The sequence below is a fragment of the Wolffia australiana genome, chromosome 6 (assembly GCF_029677425.1).
Source record: "Wolffia australiana isolate 7733 chromosome 6, ASM2967742v1".
In the NCBI taxonomy this organism is placed as follows: domain Eukaryota; kingdom Viridiplantae; phylum Streptophyta; class Magnoliopsida; order Alismatales; family Araceae; genus Wolffia; species Wolffia australiana.
This window is the reverse complement of record NC_135840.1, coordinates 12,301,429-12,321,510: the sequence shown is the minus strand read 5'-3', so window position 1 is coordinate 12,321,510 and position 20,082 is coordinate 12,301,429. Positions and strand designations below refer to the sequence as shown.

The 20,082-nt window shown below is 41.9% G+C and overlaps 2 protein-coding genes across 6 annotated transcripts; one reads left to right on the top strand and one right to left on the bottom strand.

Moving 5' to 3' along the window:
- The first annotated feature begins 893 nt into the window (after window positions 1–893).
- On the top strand, window positions 894–11,362 carry LOC144704100 (protein PHR1-LIKE 2-like). Of its 2 annotated transcripts, XM_078576339.1 has the most exons (7): window positions 1,099–1,237; window positions 1,529–1,592; window positions 3,577–3,653; window positions 9,442–9,493; window positions 9,881–9,956; window positions 10,036–10,099; window positions 10,884–11,362. In XM_078576339.1, the coding sequence occupies exons 1-7, from the start codon at window positions 1,193–1,195 to the stop codon at window positions 11,190–11,192; spliced, it is 687 nt and encodes a 228-aa protein (XP_078432465.1). In that variant the 5' UTR covers window positions 1,099–1,192; the 3' UTR covers window positions 11,193–11,362. The 2 variants fall into 2 exon arrangements, with proteins under 2 accessions (XP_078432464.1, XP_078432465.1); XM_078576338.1 differs by lacking the exon at window positions 1,529–1,592 and having other exon boundaries at window positions 894–1,237.
- A 4,498-nt stretch (window positions 11,363–15,860) lies between these two features.
- On the bottom strand, window positions 15,861–19,400 carry LOC144704148 (uncharacterized). 4 transcript variants are annotated; one of them, XM_078576424.1, is made up of 4 exons: window positions 19,276–19,400; window positions 17,999–19,168; window positions 16,583–17,562; window positions 15,861–16,358 (listed from the first exon to the last, which is right to left on the bottom strand). In XM_078576424.1, the coding sequence occupies exons 2-4, from the start codon at window positions 18,480–18,482 to the stop codon at window positions 16,266–16,268; spliced, it is 1,557 nt and encodes a 518-aa protein (XP_078432550.1). In that variant the 5' UTR covers window positions 18,483–19,168; window positions 19,276–19,400; the 3' UTR covers window positions 15,861–16,265. The 4 variants fall into 4 exon arrangements, with proteins under 4 accessions (XP_078432550.1, XP_078432551.1, XP_078432552.1 ...); XM_078576425.1 differs by having other exon boundaries at window positions 17,999–19,094; XM_078576426.1 differs by having other exon boundaries at window positions 17,999–18,687.
- Between the last annotated feature and the right edge of the window lie 682 nt (window positions 19,401–20,082).

Genomic DNA, 20,082 nt, shown 5'->3' with positions numbered 1-20,082 from the left:
TGCACCAATTTCTCCATTTTCTAACTCCCTGAAATTGACAAGCTTCACTATAAAAGTTGTGAATCCAAAATATTTGAATGTATTTGCATATAGTTTTGTACATACCGATGTAATTTATTTTCTTTTCCCCTTAGGGCATTTAATTCTTCTTTTGAGAAATGCAGAGTTTAAAGCGAGGAATATATGTTTTAAATTTAGTTTCAGAGGCAAACAAACTAATTTCTGCCAAAACTAATTTCCTCGATTACTACAAAAAGACGTTGTAATTACGTTTGTAAATTTTTCGAAAAGAAAGATTTAGAAAGTGGCTTCAGAGACAAGCTCAATAATTTTCCCCATTAACTATTTTGGTAAATAACTAAATAAATAGATTCTAATTTTCTATAAAAGAAATGCGATGTATAATCTCTGACAATCAGATATGACAGCAGAGATTCGCGTGCAGTCAGCGTCAAGAGAAAATAAGAAAAAACAAAACCCAATTCCAAAAAAGTGAGGGGTCGAGAATAACTTATTCTCTGATTAAAGGGTATAAGTGCAAAAAAACAGACTCTATTTTTTGTACCAAAGAAGAGTGGCGGCAGAAAGTAATATATTTTCTTATTAAATTTTATAAAAGAGAAAAATAGACTTTCTTTTTTATGAGAAAGAACTGAGGGGGAAGAAGACCAAAACTATAATTCAAAAATTAACGGTAGAAAATCATTTATTTTCTAATTAAACGGTATAAGTGATAAAACTGACTTTCTTTTTATTAAGAAGTGAGGGAGAAGGAAAAGGAAAACGAAATTTCAAAAAATGAGGGTAGAAAATAATTTATTTTCTAATAAAGGGGTTTAATGAAAAAAAGCACTTTCGTTTTGTATGAAAAAGGAGGGAGAAGTGGACAAAGGCAGTCGCTGTTCACCACCACGCCGGAGATTTCATCTGCCTCATCGACGAAGAATTCCGTTGATTTTGCGATCTGAGCTTCAATCTAATCTCCGTCGTTGGTGGTTGAAATGGAGACGGCGGTCGCGATTTGATTCAAGAGTGGAAGAAAGGAGCGATTTCCATCCCCAGTTGTTACAATCTCGTGCAAGATTCGTGGAGATGTTCGCGGCGGATGAGTATCGCGGATCGCACGGAGACGCCTCCTGCCTTGTCCTGACGACTGATCCCAAGCCACGGCTACGATGGACGGCCGAGCTTCATGAGCGTTTCGTCGATGCCGTCAACCAGCTCGGCGGGCCGGATAGTGAGTTTGATCATCATCATCATCATTGATTTCTAGCGGTCTTTGCGTCGTTATTTAAGTCCCTCCTTAGTGGGTTGTGTGATTTATTTTGTTTTAATTCCTCAAGGTGTAAGAAGAAGGATTCTCTGTGAACCGAACGTGTTGGGGGATTGATTCCTCCTCTTAATCCTTCGCGATGTTTCTTTTTCTTGATCTGCGTGCTATCCGCAACATGGCTTTATGGGCGTTGAATTTTTTTACCAATCATTTTTTGCTGATTAATATTCTGAACATGGATCTTTCCTCTGAAAGGTAGCTCTTCTATCTCCAGCTAGTGGAGGGAGCTTCATGACAGAGTATGGGGATGAAGCTTCAGGCATGATTTGTCTAAAAGGATTATGCCAAATTTTCTCATTTGATATTTAATGAAAACAGATAAACCTTGAATTTTTTATCGCATTCAGCTCAATCTAGTTTTCCATCAAGCGGAGAAGATTAATTGATTTCTTTTGGACCTAGCAAGAAAAACGAGGGTGTCAATCGACTCCTCAGAAAGAAGAAATCTCTTGATTTGGAACGAGGAATATCTTGTCTGATATCTTAGAACATGAACAGAGAAAGTTTGAAGGTGTCATGAAAATTTCAGCCTGGGCATGTCTTATTAGTTTCGTCTTTGCACCTAGTTGGCTTGTTTGCTCGTTCGTTTATCTGTTGAAGAAAATAGGGAAGATCACCCAAGAAGAACGGTGATCAACCTGATGCTATTAAAATATATGTATGTTAAATACACTTGACGAACAGAATGAGCCCCGCTTCACTCCCTTCTAAACCGATGTGAAACAAGACTCTCCATGTCATGAAGAATGCTGTTTGTCGATGCCATCCTCCCTTTGAAAACCATCTCATTACAGTGCAGCCATATCTCCCATAGAACCTTGAGGAGCCTTCCCCATTCCATATTCCTCTAGAACCGGTCTCCCCTAATAGATCCCCAAAAGGCCTCATCTGGGAAGACATCCATCCATGGAATCTGATGCGATGCTCATATCGTCCGAGTAAACTGACATGCAAAGAAAGTTTGCTCATACATTTACCATTTACAGATTTCCCATATTTTAGTTGTTCATGTGCAATGGATTTAAAGGGGGTACTTAAACAAAAGGTGTTGCCCCCAGAATTTAGTGAATGCAATTATCTCATCACTTTCAATATTTTATGTTCTTATGAAAAACAACATTTTTCATCTTTAAAAAAAAAAACAACATTTTCCATGGTGCTTGATACCTCTAGTTCCGTGTAAGGTATCCATGTGCATTAGGTAAACAGAAAAATGACACATCTGTAATATTCTCTGTTAAGAGGCAAGATGATATGATCCAGCGCCTGGTCTATGAATGGAAGAAAGACCAGCGCTAAAGAGGGCCCAACCCGGCAGCCTGACCCATTAATGAAGCTACTTAAACACCTTTCCCAGCGGTCTCAGAGGACTGAAGTCACAAGTTACCCTAGCTTTGCCTCTCTCTCCCTTACTCGGCTGTAACTCTCCATCTCTCTGGCTCTACAGGCACATCCATCTTTCCCCTGAAGAGCAGCAACCCATCGTTGACGATCCTTAGTCATCCCCTACATAATCCTGTTCTCCTCTTCACTCTGGGAACCTCTCTTCTTCTCCCTCGACCCTCTCTCTCTATTCTCTCTAGATGTACATGTTTTTTGTAGAACCTTCTAGGCCCAATATTAATCGGCCCACTTCAAACCCTAACATATGGAGTGACCAGATGAGTAATTGGATATTTGGTCTTCTAGACAGGCATGCAGGAGTGCGGCCAGAGAAATTTTGCTGATGTGGAGTTTCACCATGGGTCAACACTTATATTTGACAGACCCTTTGTTTTTTTCTTCTTCTTGCAAAATAATTGAGATAAATGAAATTTTGGCTTTAGAAAAGAGTTAACATTTTTATTTTTCTGACCAGAGAAAAATAATCAGTCATTTGCTGGCAGATAAAAAAAGGTTCATCTTACTATTATACACGGTTTTATCAATCCAAATCAAATTTGATTGGTTTTTTCTGTTTACTATTTTGATTTGGATGGAAAGTCATAAATCATTTTTAGATTCAGAATCGATGGTATTTGTGTAATCCTGATTTTCTATGTAATCAATCTTCAAAAGATGCATCTATAAACTCGTGGTTTCTTCCCATGTCTGGAATCAACTGAATAATACTAAGTAAACTTTAAATTTTTCTCAAAATGCAAGTTCACCTGACGTGGTTCTATGGCTCCAATTTCAACTCAAATTTACTCTTTCCGTTCTGGTGTTTATTTTGTAATATTTCGATATTGTTTCTCTTGCAGAGGCAACGCCAAAAACAATTATGAGAACCATGGGGGTCAAGGGACTTACGCTTTACCACCTTAAGAGTCATCTACAGGTCTTCATTGCTTATCATCTTTGTTGTTCCATCTAAGTTTGCTGGTATCTTGTAGAATTTATGTTGTCTGTAGGGTTCTGCACGTCCAGGGTAGGGGTTGGGCGGTCAGGTGGGGTCTGCCGGTTTGCCCCACCCTAAGTCAACCCAAACCGTGACCTGGTCCTTTGGTCGGATTGTTAATCCACCCAAGTGTAGGATAGGGTGGGCCCGCCCCAACCCTTCCTCTGGGTTGGATCGGGTCAAGTGACGGAGCATAGTGGTCTCATAATACAGCTAATTTCATCACTTAACTATATATTCTTGTATACAATCTTTCAAAAAAAAAAATCCTGTATACACAATTTTTTACTGGGTTGACCAGATAGGGTAATCTGAACTGACCTGCAGACCCAGTAGACCCTGTTGATCTGAGTATTACATGTCTTTATTTTCTCTCTCTTGTTAGCCCATTAAGGGCCCTCTCTAGTCAGCCCATTAGGGCTTCCTATAAAACCCTGTAATCTCTTTCATTTGCTATCAAGAATTGTTCTTTTCTTGTTTACATGGTATCAGAGCCCTAACCCTAACCCTAATCTGGGTTTCCTGGGCTCGACCTTGCGCTCCGATCTTCGGCGGTTCTCACGACCGCCTGATCTCGCGCTCCGGTCTCTCGCCGTCTAGCTCCGGGCCTCCCAGGCGCTCGGCGTTCTGACGTCCGCCGTCCCAGCGTCTTCGCTCGGCGCCGCCGTCAGCGTCTTCGCTCGGCGCCCGCCGTCCGGCCGCGCCTCGGCTCGCGCCCTCCCGGCTCGCGCCGCCCGGCTCGCGCCCGCCGTCCGGCGCCGGCGTCCGGCACCCGCCGTCCGGCTCCCACCGTCCAGCTCCGCCGTCCAGCGCCAGCGTCGGCGCCTGCAGTCCCGGCTTCTCGTCGTTCCGGCGCCTTCTGACTGTGGTCTACTCTGCTTTCATCATGACGAACCCGGTTGAAGCCCAGACCTCTACTGTTACGCCAGACTCGACGCCGGTATCTACGCCACATGCATCTGCGGTGCCTCTCGAGCCCGGGAATTGGTCGTCCTCCTCTGGACCATCCTCTTTGCCTCGGATGCCTCCGGATGGTATGTTTACTGGATTCAATCTCCTGCAATGGCCTTGATGCGTCCAGATAACTTTAAAAGGGCGTCTCATGCGCCATCTTTTAGAAGACAGACCTTCCCGGACCGATCCCAAGTATTATGACTGGCTGGACGTTGAGGGGGTAGTTCATCGTTTGCTCTTGGACAGTATTTCACCTAGTGTTAAAGGTGAATTCATGTCTCTAGAGTCGGCTCGGGCGGTCTGGGAAGCAGCACTTGAGAGCCACTCCAAGAAGCACAACATTGCGACTCTGTCAATTGGTACATCGGGCCGCTAACCTGCGTCAAGGGACCGGTCTATCATGGAGTATAGTCGGAGCTCATTTCGTTGTGGAATGAAATTGACTACTACATGCCGCCCGACCCCATTCGGTGGACCGCCAATATACTCTTCAACCGGGTTTTCCAGTTTCTTATGGGACTGAACCCGAATATGAAGTTGTACGGGCTCAGCTTATTCATCGAGACTGGTCCTACCTTCAAGGATGCGCTCCCACAGTGTGCGGGTTGAAGAATCCCGCTTTCAGCAGGCCCATAACTCGGCTTCGGCACTTGTAGCTCATTCCTCTTCGTCTGCACGCCCATCGTCGACTCCACCACCCGGCTCTTTGCCACGTGGTCCGACGGCTCGGACGGAGGATTCTCCAAAGGGTGGTCCTTCACTGTTTTGCAATTACGGCGAGAAGCGAGGTCACTCTAAGGAGACGTGCTACAAGCTTCAACGGAAAAGCGCACCGAGCAACCTTGCTGCAGTCGCCTCGTCCGTGCCCCCCCCAGGTCAAGTGCCTATGCTGTACGGTCTTCTCCCGACTAGTGCCTCGCCCGCTAGCTTCACTCCGGAAGAGATGGAGCGTCTACGCCGCTTGCTTGATCCTCCAGTCGTGGGCTCATGCTCCTTGGCCCACGCAGGTATGTCCACCAGTCTTCCCACACCTACATCCCCTCCTGGCCATTCTTTTCCTCTTCCACTTGGCTTGATTCCGGTGCCACCGCCCACATGACCCCAAATCCTCGAGCCTTTCAAACTTATGCACCCGTTTCTGGCTCCTCCAAAGTTAAAACAGCCTCCAGCGATCTTCTCACCGTGGCGGGTATTGGTCGTGTGGCCCTTTCCTCTTCTATGCATCTATCTAAAGTTCTTCATGTTCCTCGCCTTACTCATCATCTTCTCTCCCTATCTAGCCTTGTTCGCGACTTGAAACAAGACCTTACCTTCTCTCCTAATTCATGTTTTTATCGTGATAAGGTGTCGGGGAGGACGATTTCCATTGTTGAGGAGCATGAGGGCTCTATCTTGTTCGTCCTTGTTCGAGTTCTCTTGCTTTTGCTGCTGCGGCAGTTTCCCTTTCGGCTTCCCACGAGCGTTTGTGGCTTCTTCATCGACGTCTCGGCCATCCTTCTTTTGCTACTCTTTATCGTCTCTTTCCTAAACTCTTTCAAGGCCATTCTGTGGACCGTTTTGTTTGTACTGCTTGTCGAATTGCCAAACATCATCGTACCACGTATCCTATCTCGTCTTCTCATTCTTCGACCCCATTCTCCCTTATTCACACCGATGTGTGGGGCCTTCCCTATTTATAGTACTTCGGTTCTCGGTGGTTATGCATCTTTATTGACGACGCTACTCGATTCACGTGGGCATATTTCTTGAAGAACGAATCGGAGATATCTCGTGTCATTCCTCAATTTTACTCCCTTATCCAAACTCAATTCTCTATATCCATTCGTTGCTTCCGCTCCGACAATGCTAAAGACTACGTTAACACCACGTTAAGCACCTTCTTCCAAGACAAAGGCATTATCCATGAAACTTCTTGTCCCTATACACCACAGCAAAATGGCGTTGCCGAAAGAAAATTCTGTCACATCTTTGAAATGACTCGGAGCCTTCTCTTCCATATGCATGTGCCCAAGTATTTTTGGGGGGAAGCCGTCTCCACTGCCATCCATCTTCTTAATCGCCTTCCATCTCGAGTGCTTGACTACTCCACTCCCATTGACCGTCTTCAGCATTCCTTTCCAACTCTCTCTCTCCGAACTCATCTTACTCCTCGTGTATTTGGATGTGTATGCTATGCGCCCAACCACCAACTTGGTCGTGATAAACTGGATCCCCGTGCTATCAAGTGTGTGTTTGTTGGCTATTCTTCCACCCAAAAAGGCTATTTATGCTATCATCCACCCTCTCGTCGGTTCGTCGTCACCAAAGATGCCACGTTTGATGAATTGCTTCCCTACTATTCCTCCTCCTCTCCTGAACCCTCATCGTCCCCATCTCCCTCCGATCCACTCGAATTCCTCATCCTCGTCCCTCGTCCCTCTTCACCGGCCCCGCCCGACGTGTCTCCGCCTGTTGCTCCTCCAGCAATTGTGCCTCCCGACCTGCCTCCGGCCGCCATCTCAGTCCCTCCTGTGGAGCCTCCTCCAGTATCTGCTCCTGCGCTCGACCCTTCCGCTGCACCTTCTTCGATTCCTCCGCTCCCTATCCGTCGCTGCCCGCCTGAAAAACGCTATGGTATTACCCTTGCTCGTCGCAAGCCTCGGCTTCCTTCTTCGTCTCCTGCTGCCCCGTCTCCCTCAACCTCCACCCCTCCTGCCACCTCCTCATTAGCCGTGCTGCCCTCTTCCCGTTCCTCTCCCCTCTATCCGTTGGCTGAATCTATCTCCTCTCATCGCCTCTCACCCTCTTATCATGCCCTTCTCACCTCCCTTGATGCCACTTCCCTTCCCAAGACGGTGGACATTGCCCTTTCATTTCCGCATTGGCGTCAGGCCATGGCGGAAGAACTTCAGGCTCTTGCTCACAATGAAACGTGGGATCTGGTTCCTCTACCGGCCGGAAAGCATCTCGTGGGTAGCCGTTGGGTGTATGCTGTGAAGCATAATTCTGACGGTTCTATTGAGCGCCACAAAGCCCGTGTTGTGGCACAAGGGTTCACTCAGAAACATGACATTGATTATCAGGAGACCTTTGCTCCCGTCGCCAAGCTGAATACTGTGCGGATCTCATTGGCCCTTGCTGCGGATCGGGGCTGGATTTTGCAACAATATGATGTGAAGAATGCTTTTCTGCATGGAGAGTTGACTGAGGAGATCTACATGGCATTACCTCCTGGCTACACTTCCTTAGTGCCATCGTCTCCGCAGTCTGTTGTCTGTCGCGTGAAGAAAGCATTATATGGCTTGAAGCAATCTCCTCGTGCCTGGTTTGGTCGTTTCACGACGGCCATGCAGCGTCGTGGATACCGTCAGTGTAATGGTGATCACACCCTTTTCTACCGCCATTCCACGTCAGGGGGAGTCGCTATTCTTCTTGTGCGTGGATGACATCATTATTACGGGTGATGATACGACGACCATTACTGAGCTGGCTATGTATCTCTCGTCGGAATTTGCTATTCGCCATCTTGGCCCGTTGAGGTACTTTCTTGGCATAGAGGTGGCCTATTCTTCCAGCGGGATCTTTATTTGTCAGAGAAAGTATACGGTGGACCTTCTCTGTGAGCTTGGAAAGGAGGATGCCAAGCCTGCTTCGACACCGATTGATGCGAACCATCGACTTGGTGCCGATGCGGATGAGGAGCTTGCTGAGCCTGGCCCATATAGAAGACTTGTGGGAAAACTGCTTTATCTCACCCACACTCGCCCGGACATTGCATATTCAGTGGGTGTTCTGAGTCAGTTCATGCAGACTCCTCGCATGAGCCATTTTCATGCTGCTCATCGTCTCCTCCGTTTCCTGAAGGGCACCATTGGCCGTGGATTTTTGTTTCGTCGCCATACCGGCCTGCGTCTTGAAGTCTACACCGATGCAGATTATGCCGGCTCTGTGGTTGATCGTCGGTCCACATCTGGGTATTGCACCTTCTTGGGCGGCAATCTGATTACTTGGAGGAGCAAGAAGCGAAAGTGGTCTCGATCGAGTGCTGAAGCGGAGTTCCGTGCCCTTGCGCATGGTCTGTGTGAAGCACTTTGGATTACCCAGCTTCTTCGTGAGCTACGGTGTCCAGTTCCCTCTCCTGTCCAGCTGTTCTGCGACAACAAATCGGCGATTAGCATTGCTCATGACCCCGTTCAGCATGACCGTACAAAGCACATCGAGATCGATCGCCATTTCATCAAAGAGAAGCTTGAATCGGGAGATTTTTGCACGCCTTATGTTCCGTCCGCTGAACAGCTTGCAGATATCTTCACCAAAGGGCTTCATGCCCCTAGGTTTGAGGAGCTCTGTTCCAAGCTGGGTGTGGATAACATCCACGCTCCAGCTTGAGGGGGAGTGTTGATCTGAGTATTACATGTCTTTATTTTCTCTCTCTTGTTAGCCCATTAAGGGCCCTCTCTAGTCAGCCCATTAGGGCTTCCTATAAAACCCTGTAATCTCTTTCATTTGCTATCAAGAATTGTTCTTTTCTTGTTTACAGACCCAAATCAATAAATGGGCTTACTGTGCTTACTGGGTCGGGCAATCTTGCCTTGCCTGTTGATCCATCCAACACAGATTATAAACGACCCTCTAGGTTGGGTTAAGTTAGTCTAACCAGGAGTTGGGACAAGCTCTAAAGTCGTTTTTTATGGTCAGTCATTATAAGCCATTCTATATGGTTGGCCATTTTTTAAGAACCATTTTTCTGTATTTCAAAGAATTAACTATTTCTTTCCTATTCATATTTTCACAGAAGTACAGATTAGGAGCAAAATCCAAAGAGGTCTTCGACAGTCCTAAAGATGGTGCACGTCTTTATCCCCCACCATCTGTCAAATCGTTTTTACATTTATCTGTGCATAAGGATTGGCAATTAGTTTTTTGAAAATTTAGTTTCTTTGAACATTTTTTTTTAAGAAAAGGGCACCAGGTCGATGCCTTAAAATCGATATTATTCAATTGAAGTGCATCAAAATAATGAAGTTTTTCTCACTATATTTGTGCATCTCGAAGGAAAAGCTTTTAGATTTATCTGTTAAGAACTTGGATTCATGACATTTGTGTATATGGAGCACCAATTGGAATGATTAAAATAATTCATGCTTTTTTTCTCCTGGAAGCAACTTCGTTCCATATGGGTTTTGTTTCGAATTTTCTCGGCTATTTGCAAAGTTGTGTGCATGAATTTGCAGAAACCACACTGGGGGAAAGCCTGATCACAGAACAGTCACCACCACCACCGTTGAAAATACCTCAAGAAATGAACGAGTAAGTCATTTCTTTATTAAATCCCTTATTGTTTCTTTATTTTACAAGCATGATTGATGTTGTTAAAATGTCTGTTTAGCGGATGCGATGAAGCCATGAGAGTCCAAATGGAGCTCCAAAGAAGGCTACATGAGCATCTTGAGGTCAGTTTATTTTTTCCCCCAAAAAAAGGCCATGAGAGACATGAAATAAACTATTTAGTTGTATCAAATCAAGGAAATCATACCCATCCAAGATTATTTAAGGCATTCACCTTTTGCCAGTTTTTTTCCTCTCTCTCTCTCGATATATATATATATATCTGAAGCTGACTACTATGGCTATGAAAAGCGGACCTTCTCTTTAACCAGGTTCGGTATCATCATTGTCACCCATCCCTCAGTCTTTTTACCTTTCTCCAGTCTTGTTTCTATGTCTCTGTCTTAGAGGCTGACTTTTAGTGTTGTGACAAGCTCTCCTCAGTTTCAATGTTCTCCATCATCTTCCTCTTCATCTTATTACCTTTGAGACCATCTCCTCCTTTTTCTAATCCTCTCCGACCCTCTAATTTTTTCTAAAAAAAATCCTCGCCAACCCTCTCTATACCTCCATTTCTCCCTCATACATCTGAATTTCATTGTCTTCTGCTTGTTTAGTCTCTCTCTATAACACCGACGTTTGAACTTCTTTCCATTCAGGCCTTTAGGGTCTCTCTAACCCCCACATATAGATTTTCTTCTCTTTCTACCCTTTGCAGTCTCTCTTTCTAAAACACATCTGATGTACTTCCTCTTCTGCCCTTTGGAGTCTTCTCTCTTTAGGAATCTGGTTTTTCGTGTTGCAAAGAATTCAATTTAATTACTAAAGATACCTATTTGGTAAAAAAATCATGTTGTAACAGATGTATCCTTAGCAAGTCCTATCTTTATTTGAATACATTTATCTCAGGTTCAGCATCACCTTCATCAAAGAATTGAGGCACAAGAAAGATACCTTAACTCCATGTTAGAAAAGGCCATGAAAGCTCTGACAGATGCCCCCGCCCCAGAGACACATGTGGAAGGGGCAGCCCACAATCTCTCTGAACTGGCCATCTTTGACCCCCACGATCCCCTTTACTTCCCTCAGTTCAGCTCCTGGTCAGGGATCGCCCACCAACCTCTCACTAAAAGACCTGTTGAGTTCTGCTTGACGTCAGCTGCCGGCCCGAGAGTTTCCTCAAAAAGAAGGCCCCCGGCTGATGTCAAGAGCTTGTGACTGGTTTTTGTCTGCTCTGGTACGCGACCGCCCCAATTCTTTTACCTTTTGTTTGATTTCATGGGCTCCCGTGTGTCTCAAAACTTTGTTTCTTCAAAGAGAAATTTAGGAACGGTTCAGCTCTAAATTTTGTCAGCGTGGAAATAATAAAAGTAATTATTCTTGAAAAATATTTGTTTATTTGATTCGTCCAGTGTCTTAAACAGATGCTACAAGCTTCTTTCAGGAATGATTCAGTTCTCAATTTTCAGGCTACAGAGGGAACAAACCCGTAGGAGAAAAGTTCTAGATTTAACTAAGTTTTCGAATAGTCATTAATCTGAAAAAATTTGATCTTTTACAGGAAATATGAATTGCCCTGAAAACTATTAGTAGAAGAATATCATGAATATTCCCTTTTATTGGATTCAAGAAAAAAAAGTAAATTATAGAAAGGTCAGAAAAGTAGTTTTAGCTTCACCTTGATAAAAAATATGAAATTTAATTGTAAGAGATCTATACATATTGTAAGTGTCACTCATCTAAAAAATATTTATAAGACAATCAGAAGGCAGCCAGAAAATTGCTTAAGTGTCTTTAAAACGTCAGGAAATCTCATTAAAAAGCAACAATGACATCACAGAGAAAACTTTGGACCTTTAAAAATAAGAAGAAATAAAATACATATAAATTTAAAATTCATAAAAAAACAGGGATTTGTAAATTTTTCTCCTTCATATTGGAGGGGAAGCTTCATTTCAACTATGAAAAAATGCAGGTCAGGAAGCTTCACTTCAACTATGGAAAAAATGCAGGTCACAATAGTATACGGGTTAAATTTTTGAAAAATATAAATCCAAATTTCTCTTCCACTTCCTTATTTCCATAATTGCATTTAATTTTTCATCCTTCATACTAGATACATTATGGAAAAAATTTTCTGATTAATACTCTTGAAACAGGAATGCTAGTGCAATACTTGGGAGGACCATCCCAAATGCTGACTTTGAAACACTAATTAATTTGAGAGCCGCACTCAAAGGCCATTTGGCTTCTCAATGAGTACTTATGATTCAATGTATTCAAGAAATATTTTATAATATTTTCAACAGCCTCTTCTTTGCGATGGGTCCAACTAATTTTTCCAGCGTAGCGTTCCATCCCATTGGGGTGTCCTCACCATATTGCAATTTGGTAACCCAAAATTCTCCCATATCCATATATATTTCATTATTATGTCTTAAATTCTTGGTCAACTGATTATTCAACTTATATGGGCAAGCAAGTAACCAAAAGTGCTAGTACTTCTATATGAATCATCAGCCATGACCCTGATTTGTTATCAACCTTCACTGTATATTGGATTCCTGGTTGCTTAAAACTATCTATATGAAAGGTTTTTTCTTCAATCCTTACTTTTGTACTGTTTATTTGTTTTTGGAAGATCATGAAACCCATAAGTGTATTTAAAGAGTTTAGAAATTTTTCTTACATTGTCTTCTACCTTAAATTCATGAAAACCTTCGACCAAGTGTCAAAGAGTCATTGTGGTTTTTTATAATAATTTTACATACTTTATGGCAAGTGTTTCATGAATAAGTGAATTTATATCCTTAGAATATATTTTTAGTAGGATTTTTATGTTTTAAAAATATTTGGCCTACAACATTCTCTGAATGAGTCAAAAAATTTACAGATCAGCGCATATGAAAACAGGACCACAATGATGTGGAATACAAAAGAACATGCTGAGATATTTTACTCTAATTGGACGACCAGCTCATTAACTATTTATTCAGACTATTCTTCATATTTTTTCTTTGCTTGAAAAAATACCTACTAAATCAGACCATGAGAAACCTTTGTTTTATTATAATGCATGAACTTTTGAGAAACAAAGCCAGACCAGGTAATTGGGATTTTTCAAAACGAATATTACATAAATTGAAAAAATATTGAATGGAAAATTGTTGGTAGAAAGCCATTTTTTTAAGAATTATATAAATAAAAAAGTGTGGTGCAAGTTGGATTGCTTTAGTAGGAAATAGGTTAGGTGATGGCTTTTCATTGATATGTTGTCAAATTTGAATTATTTTAAAAATATTTCTGAGAAACATTCTTAATTCAAGTTCATAAGTAGAAATGACCACATATCATGTTTAGTTCCATCGAAATACATATTTAATCAACATTATTCTTATGTGATGTTTACAATGAATTCCTTGAATATATGAAATGCATTAGAGAATTATAATTCTATCCAAAGGATAACACTTTATAAATATTTATATTCAAAGGATATTCAAGATGGACATTAAATTATTTGAATAGAATAACACTTTCTGATTCTTCTTTTACGATAAGTATGGCTGATAAAACATATGGCCATTCATGTAAAGACTAAGGGTGTATGGTGGGTGCTCCTTAAGGAAAGGATACTGAATTAATCCGTATGAATCACTGAATGATATGATATCTAAACATCAATCCTGATTAATTCATGTGATTATTGGATAAGTAGTTCAATGACATAAGACATCAAAGAGATATTGTACAGTGGAGGCTATGTTTTGATGTGGGGGCAGAGGGGGCATATAAGATTGAACTCCTACATGCAACATTTTCCGTCAGCGGCTATTGTGTATGTATATTTCTTCATCTGCATGTGACTCCCAAATGATGAAGGGTATGATTAATTGTCAAACCTTAATATGTCATTCTAGTCTGTACTGATGTATAATGGAGAACATCTCCAAAATCTCCATTACCTTGGCCAGGGAATTTAAGCATCTTCTTTTTTTTATTCAATTCGTTATTATACCAAGGGCTGACAATCCCATGCTGACCATTCAATCATCTTCATGCATTCTTTTCTACATCTAAGCCACCTACTAAATTGTAAGTCATGCTTCCCATGCACAATATATCTTTTGCATCTTAGGTCTTAGGACCACTTACACGATTGTGCATGAATCAACATGATCGATGTTTAGGTATAATATCATTTAGGGATTCATACATATCAGTTCGATGAACTCTTTCCCCAAAGAGCAAACACCATTTGTCATTGATGACGCCACACTAATGGCTATGGGATCAATTATACTTATCACAAGAGCGGGACTTGACAATGTTATTTTATTTGGATATTTTGATGTCCACCTTGAGTATCCTTGAAATAGGAATAATTTGATAAAATGGTGTGTCGCAATTGTGATTGGTCAAACTTGATGGATTGTTTTGTTTTCCGAAGGAATGATTCTAGGTACGATTTTTAGAGCGGATGAGTAAGGAGTAAATAATTTGACGTTAGCTTTGTGGGAAATTCTGAACAACAAAATGGTCCACTAGAGGTTGGCCCAGACAAACTTTTGTTTGCAGGCGTGTAGGCTAGATTGGCCCTAGTGTGTGGGCTTCTGGGCCTGAAGAACTCTGGTATGAGGGCGGACATACCCATTGGACCTTGCTACAAGCAGGCATGGGCAGGCCAAGCAATATTTTTTATCATTTTTTATGAATTTTTATTTTTCTAACTAAAACAATCAAGCTTTAACGACAATTAACGTCATGAAAACCATATCAAAATGGAGTAAGAAAAAATAGGAACAATAGGAAAACATCTTCTCAACAATATGGCCAATATTTATCTCAAACTTCTAAGAAAGTATTGAGGAATTTAATCCCAGAATGTATAAATATATATGTGTGCACTTCATAGTTAATTCTAAGCCCAGTTTAATGAACTGAGATGAAATTCCTTCTGTCCTGAAATCATGTAGATAAAATGTGATGATAATTTTTTCAAGAAAGTGATTATACATAATTTTAGGATGATTATAAGCATAATTTTATTCTCACCTGTGATAAGATCCTGTAGAGAACTTATTGGAAATAAGGCAAAGGAGCTCGCCCAGGCCCATCGGATTGGGCCTGGGAAATTGTTGGGGGCCAGGCCCAGCCTAGAGACCCATGGACTCATCCATCTCCTCTCTTTCTATTTTGGTTTTAAGTACCCCGTAATCACCATTACGGTCTGCTTTAGAAGTCTTTTGAGGTTTCTCTGTCCCCTTGGATGCATCCAACCAGGAGTTTCCCCACTGCATCAGACAGGGTGAAGATCTCACCATTATCCTTTCCCTACATCTCTCCTCTGCTCTCACTCTCTCCGGTAGGGTTCCATCGCAGGACCTTATCAACATGATGCATTGATCACAGATAATAATTGGGCAATTCAGTTGCGATAACACGTTATCGATCAACATTCCCCCTGATCTAGTTTTGCATGACCCTTTGAAGCAAGTCGAAGTGCATCGACATTGCATCAAGGAAACACTAGAGACAGATTTCTGCACTCCATGTATATCATCCTCTCAACTAAGAGCAGAAATCTTCATGAAGAGCTCTCCTCTTGAGATTTCCTTGACCTTTGTAGCAGCTGGATTTTGATGGCATACATTCACCAGCTCAAGATGGGAGTATTAGTTGCCTTATATATCTCTCCATGTTTCTATTTATTTCTTCTTTTCCCCTTTTCTGGTGGATGAATATCAGGTATTTTCCTTCTCTCTCTCCTCCTCAATGGGGAAGCATATCTCATCCTCAGTCATTTCTAAAAAACTAATATATTTTTTGGAGCAATGTCCTATATCATAAAAGACAAATTTTTTTGAAGAAAATCATGAAACACAATTATATCCGCAGAATAAATCAATAATTGGGAAAACATCAACCTTGAGTTGTACTTACAGATGTAAAATGTCCAATGTGGCAAGACATGGAGCTTTACAATGCTTGAAGACTTTATCGTAATATTTCGTCAAATACAATTCTGTATAATATCAACTGTTTCTTCTCGCTTTCATGCACCATAATTCACATGGTTTTTTGATCAACCCAGCCAGTATCAGAGAGGAATAATAAGCCTTGCTATTAGTAATTTCTACCAATTTTCCTCGACGGTTGAGATTTTTGTACCTTTATACATTTGCAGTACTCCCCTGTCTGTATCTTCTTTATATTCCCAGTGCTTCTTTTCTCTTCCCTGATTTTCCTTGGCGATAGTTTTCCTCATAATTCATTCACTTAGAAGAAATTTCAAGTCCTTACATGGATACTGAATGGGACACCTTGGCTTCGCCGTTTCCGTGCAGCAAAACAGGGACGTGTCTTGCCTCTCTCTGACGACTGCTGAGGCACAAAAAGAGTAAAAAAATTAAATTGGTGCATTGTTATAGAACTCAGAAAGACACAGCTTCTAGTTTTACCCTTTTGAGATTTATTTTTCTTGATTTTCTCTAGGTTATACTTTCTATAATTGAAATTAATACTGGTGCATATTGATCTACCAATCATGATTAGATTTGTACACTAAACCCTAAAACCTACAACATTGCAAGACAGGTGGTATTTACCTGCAAGGTGGATTTTCTTGATTCAGTGAGCTGACGGAGCTCATGAAGCTGAGTTGTGATTTCCTCGAGGAGATGAAGCTGGAAATTATCCTTGTCACTGGGGTCAAGAGAGAAGTTTAGTTTTTCTCTTCCTTTCTGCACAAAATCCAATCTTTCCTTCAGAAACTCCACCTCTGCGTCGAGGATCATCCTTTGCCGGTCAACTGAGGTCATTGAACTTCTTCTCAACCCATAATCGGATGAACAATCACTGGAGTCATCCACTCTTTCATGGTCTCTCTTCTCTGGCAGTTCATTCCATACTCCTGATTTATCATCTTGACGATCATCCCAATCTGATCCACCATCATTATATTTCATTTTCGACAACTCCGCTGGATGCCAATCCAACTTTTGTAGATTTGGATCACTCTCAGCCTTGATCTCCTTTGCTTCGTCCATGGAAGGTGCAGGAAACTGATCCCTAGAGACAATGATCAAATTAGAGACGCTTTTCTCAAGCCCAGAATAATCACCTTGATGATCTTCCCAATCCAACACACCACCATCATCTTTTGTTTCTGGAAGATTCTTATCACTTTTGCCCTCAAAGGATGGCGTCATAAGTTTAACTTTATCCAGTCTCTTCTCACACACTCCTTCGTTTTTCTGGAGCATTTGTCTGTACATCTCGTTCTCCTTCAGCAAGACGTGCTTCTCCATCTCCCTCCTGAAGATGATCTCCTTGAGAATGTTCATTTCTTCTTCATCATACATACTCTTCTCTTCCACCATTCTCTGGAACTGCTTAGCCTCCATCTCTATACCCGCCTTCTCCTTCTGGAGCCTCAAGATCATGGCCATGGCCTCATCAGTCGCACTGGCCGCAGCGCTCCTCTCCTTCTCCAGCTCAAGACTTAGAATCGACTGAGACGTTCGCTCTTGTTCTAGCGCCTTCTTCAGCGCCTTGATTTCTTCATCCTTGTCTCGAATGGAAAGAGCTGGAAAATCAAATACAAAATTGAAGATGATAGATAATACTTGATGTGAAGCATATCAGAATCCATCAAGTTAGATGGAGGGTAGAGGATCTTCTGAACCTTCACAGTGGAGACTGATTCCTCTCTGCAGATGGAATTTGAGGGTCTCACAAACTGTACGACTCAGGATCACAATCCCTTATGACGGCCCCATGGTAATTTTGTCAAATTACAAACCCTCCCATCACAGAGTTTGTAACTGAAACGGTTTCTACACATGTTTACGCACTTACCTTATGAGTAATTCCAATATCCCAAACTTTGTAGAATCATTATAATCGGGATATTGGAAATATAACAATCTTTAATGTAGAATTAATAATGTATCGCCCAATTTAAGGATTCCAACAGAAATAATATCTGAAAAATCAAAGAAAAAGAAGTGATATTTGCTTACGCGATCTTGGATGCTCCCTCGCGCTGTGGAAAGATTCATCAGTTTCAGAGTAACTTAATCTTGACCTCGTCATGTTAGTGATTTCGCCCCAACCTCTTGATTCAAATCTGTTCTCTCTTGTCACTGATCCAGAATCGCAGAGATCAGAATTCTCTGACCACCTACCATCACCATCATCATCATCATCAACACAGATTACCGATTTTGATCTGGATTGGATTGGACTCTGATCTGCTTCAGCCAGGAGGGAGTCGAAGGGGAAGTTGCTTCGCAGAGATGTCATGACTGAGGAGACTCTTTGGAAGAAGTGGCCGTTGGGATGATTGAAGATTGATGGGCTGGGAGAAGGGAGGTGGAGACCAGCAAATCCAAGGAATTTGGAGAAAAAGAAGGCGGTGGCAGCGCCACAGAGCATGAGATAGGCTAATGTTAGGTCCAGGAATGCCCCCACAAGGCCACAGAAGGTCCAGTGGCGAGAAGCCATGGTGATCAGGCCTCTAACAAAATCAAGAAGATGATGAAGAAACAATGGCTGAGATTTTCCCTTTCCATTGAAGAAATTCAAGCATCTTTTGAAACAGAACTCCGATACTGTACTTGATCAATAGTGGGAAGAATACCCACTTTGACGAAAGAGATTCTGGCTCTATTGAACTTGTATGAGATCGAGTAACTTCTGCGATCGAAGTCTGTAGTTCCAGTTAAGCAAGAGTGGCAATAAGATAACGTATGATTCTTTGATGGGAACAAATTCCACCGCTATGAAACATGTATGAGATCGAGCAACTTTCAAATTTGAAAAATCATGTCATGATTGAGCGGGCCAAGAAAGATAATCAGCTTTCACAGACAGATTTTTCTCTTACGCTTGAAATTCCACCCATATAGAACATGGATGAGATAGAGCACCGTCCGGAATCGCCAAACCGTGCAGTGACTGATCAGCTCCGAAGGCACATGTTCTTACGAAGAATTAAAATTCTACCGCTAGAAAAAATACATGAGATGGAGCACCTTCCGCAGGTACTCCAGGCAGAGATTTTTCCTTTCGATGCAAGAAATTTCACTGCTACAGAACCACGATAATATCAAGTACCTTCCAAAATTGAAAAAAACTCGGCTATAAACTCCACAGCCAGATACACTTCCCAAAAGTTATAAACTCCATAGCTTCAAAAATAGATAAGATAGATCACCTCCCTCAGCTCATACGGGCAGAGATTTTCCGTTCAATGCAAGAAATTTCAGTGCCGCAGAGAAAGAACGAGATCGCATACCTTTCAAAACTGCAAAATTTAGCAGTGATTGAGTCTGAGAAGGAAGATAATCTCCAAATCAGCTTCAATCTCCAAATCCAACACGATCTTTCTGGCCAGCCGACGAGAAATTGAGAGAATGAGCACACGGAATGATGACCGAGCGACTCCTTTTTAACCACATTCAAATAACCTCAGTAAGCAGCGAAATGCAATATTCCTTCTTACAGCCAATCAAAAACTGCCACGTAGAAGTGAAGTGGACACGTGGCTGCTGATTTGTACTGATTTGTACTGAGATTTGGTGCGTTTATTTTGGCGGCTGTTATTCTCACCGCGAAGGAGCGAAAGTTACTTGTCACCGCACCTCGGGATTGAGTTTAACCCGCCACGTGGAATGGGATAACGTGCTGTCTGTGCTTTTTAAAATGTATCCCTTCAAGTTTCAATGGACGGCTGGGATTTCTCTGTGTAAGTGGGAAAGAATTTGCCACTTGTTTAGACCCCCTATTTTTTTATAAGAATGACAGTAACTCCAATATCAAATTTTCTAGAGTGGATTTCTATCTGGTTATTCAATATAATTTAATCAATAAATTGCCAAATAATACAGAGAGATCTTAGTGTGTGCATAAATGGGATGACACACTTGGGACACGAAAGAAAGAAAACGGAAAGAAAAGGGTTTCAACATGAATGTGTATAAGTTTCGCCATGATCTGACCAAAATTCTGTCAGACCAAACCAAATTGCGGCAGCCGGTACATGAGTTTAAAAGCACAGAACAAAATTTCAGTACTTCGGTACAAGCCACAGACTGGATGGAAA

What these genes read in the sequence shown, in the direction of transcription:
- LOC144704100 (XM_078576338.1), top strand. Translation starts at nt 1,093, where the DNA reads ATGTTCGCGGCGGATGAGTATCGCGGATCGCACGGAGACGCCTCCTGC. An exon ending in ATACCTCAAGAAATGAACGA is followed by an intron (nt 9,957 to 10,035) that starts GTAAGTCATTTC and finishes ATGTCTGTTTAG; the next exon opens with CGGATGCGATGAAGCCATGA. An exon ending in GGCTACATGAGCATCTTGAG is followed by an intron (nt 10,100 to 10,883) that starts GTCAGTTTATTT and finishes CATTTATCTCAG; the next exon opens with GTTCAGCATCACCTTCATCA.
- LOC144704148 (XM_078576424.1), bottom strand. Translation starts at nt 18,482, where the DNA reads ATGGCTTCTCGCCACTGGACCTTCTGTGGCCTTGTGGGGGCATTCCTG. An exon ending in GAGGGAGCATCCAAGATCGC is followed by an intron (nt 17,563 to 17,998) that starts GTAAGCAAATAT and finishes TTGATTTTCCAG; the next exon opens with CTCTTTCCATTCGAGACAAG. An exon ending in CAAGAAAATCCACCTTGCAG is followed by an intron (nt 16,359 to 16,582) that starts GTAAATACCACC and finishes TTTGTGCCTCAG; the next exon opens with CAGTCGTCAGAGAGAGGCAA.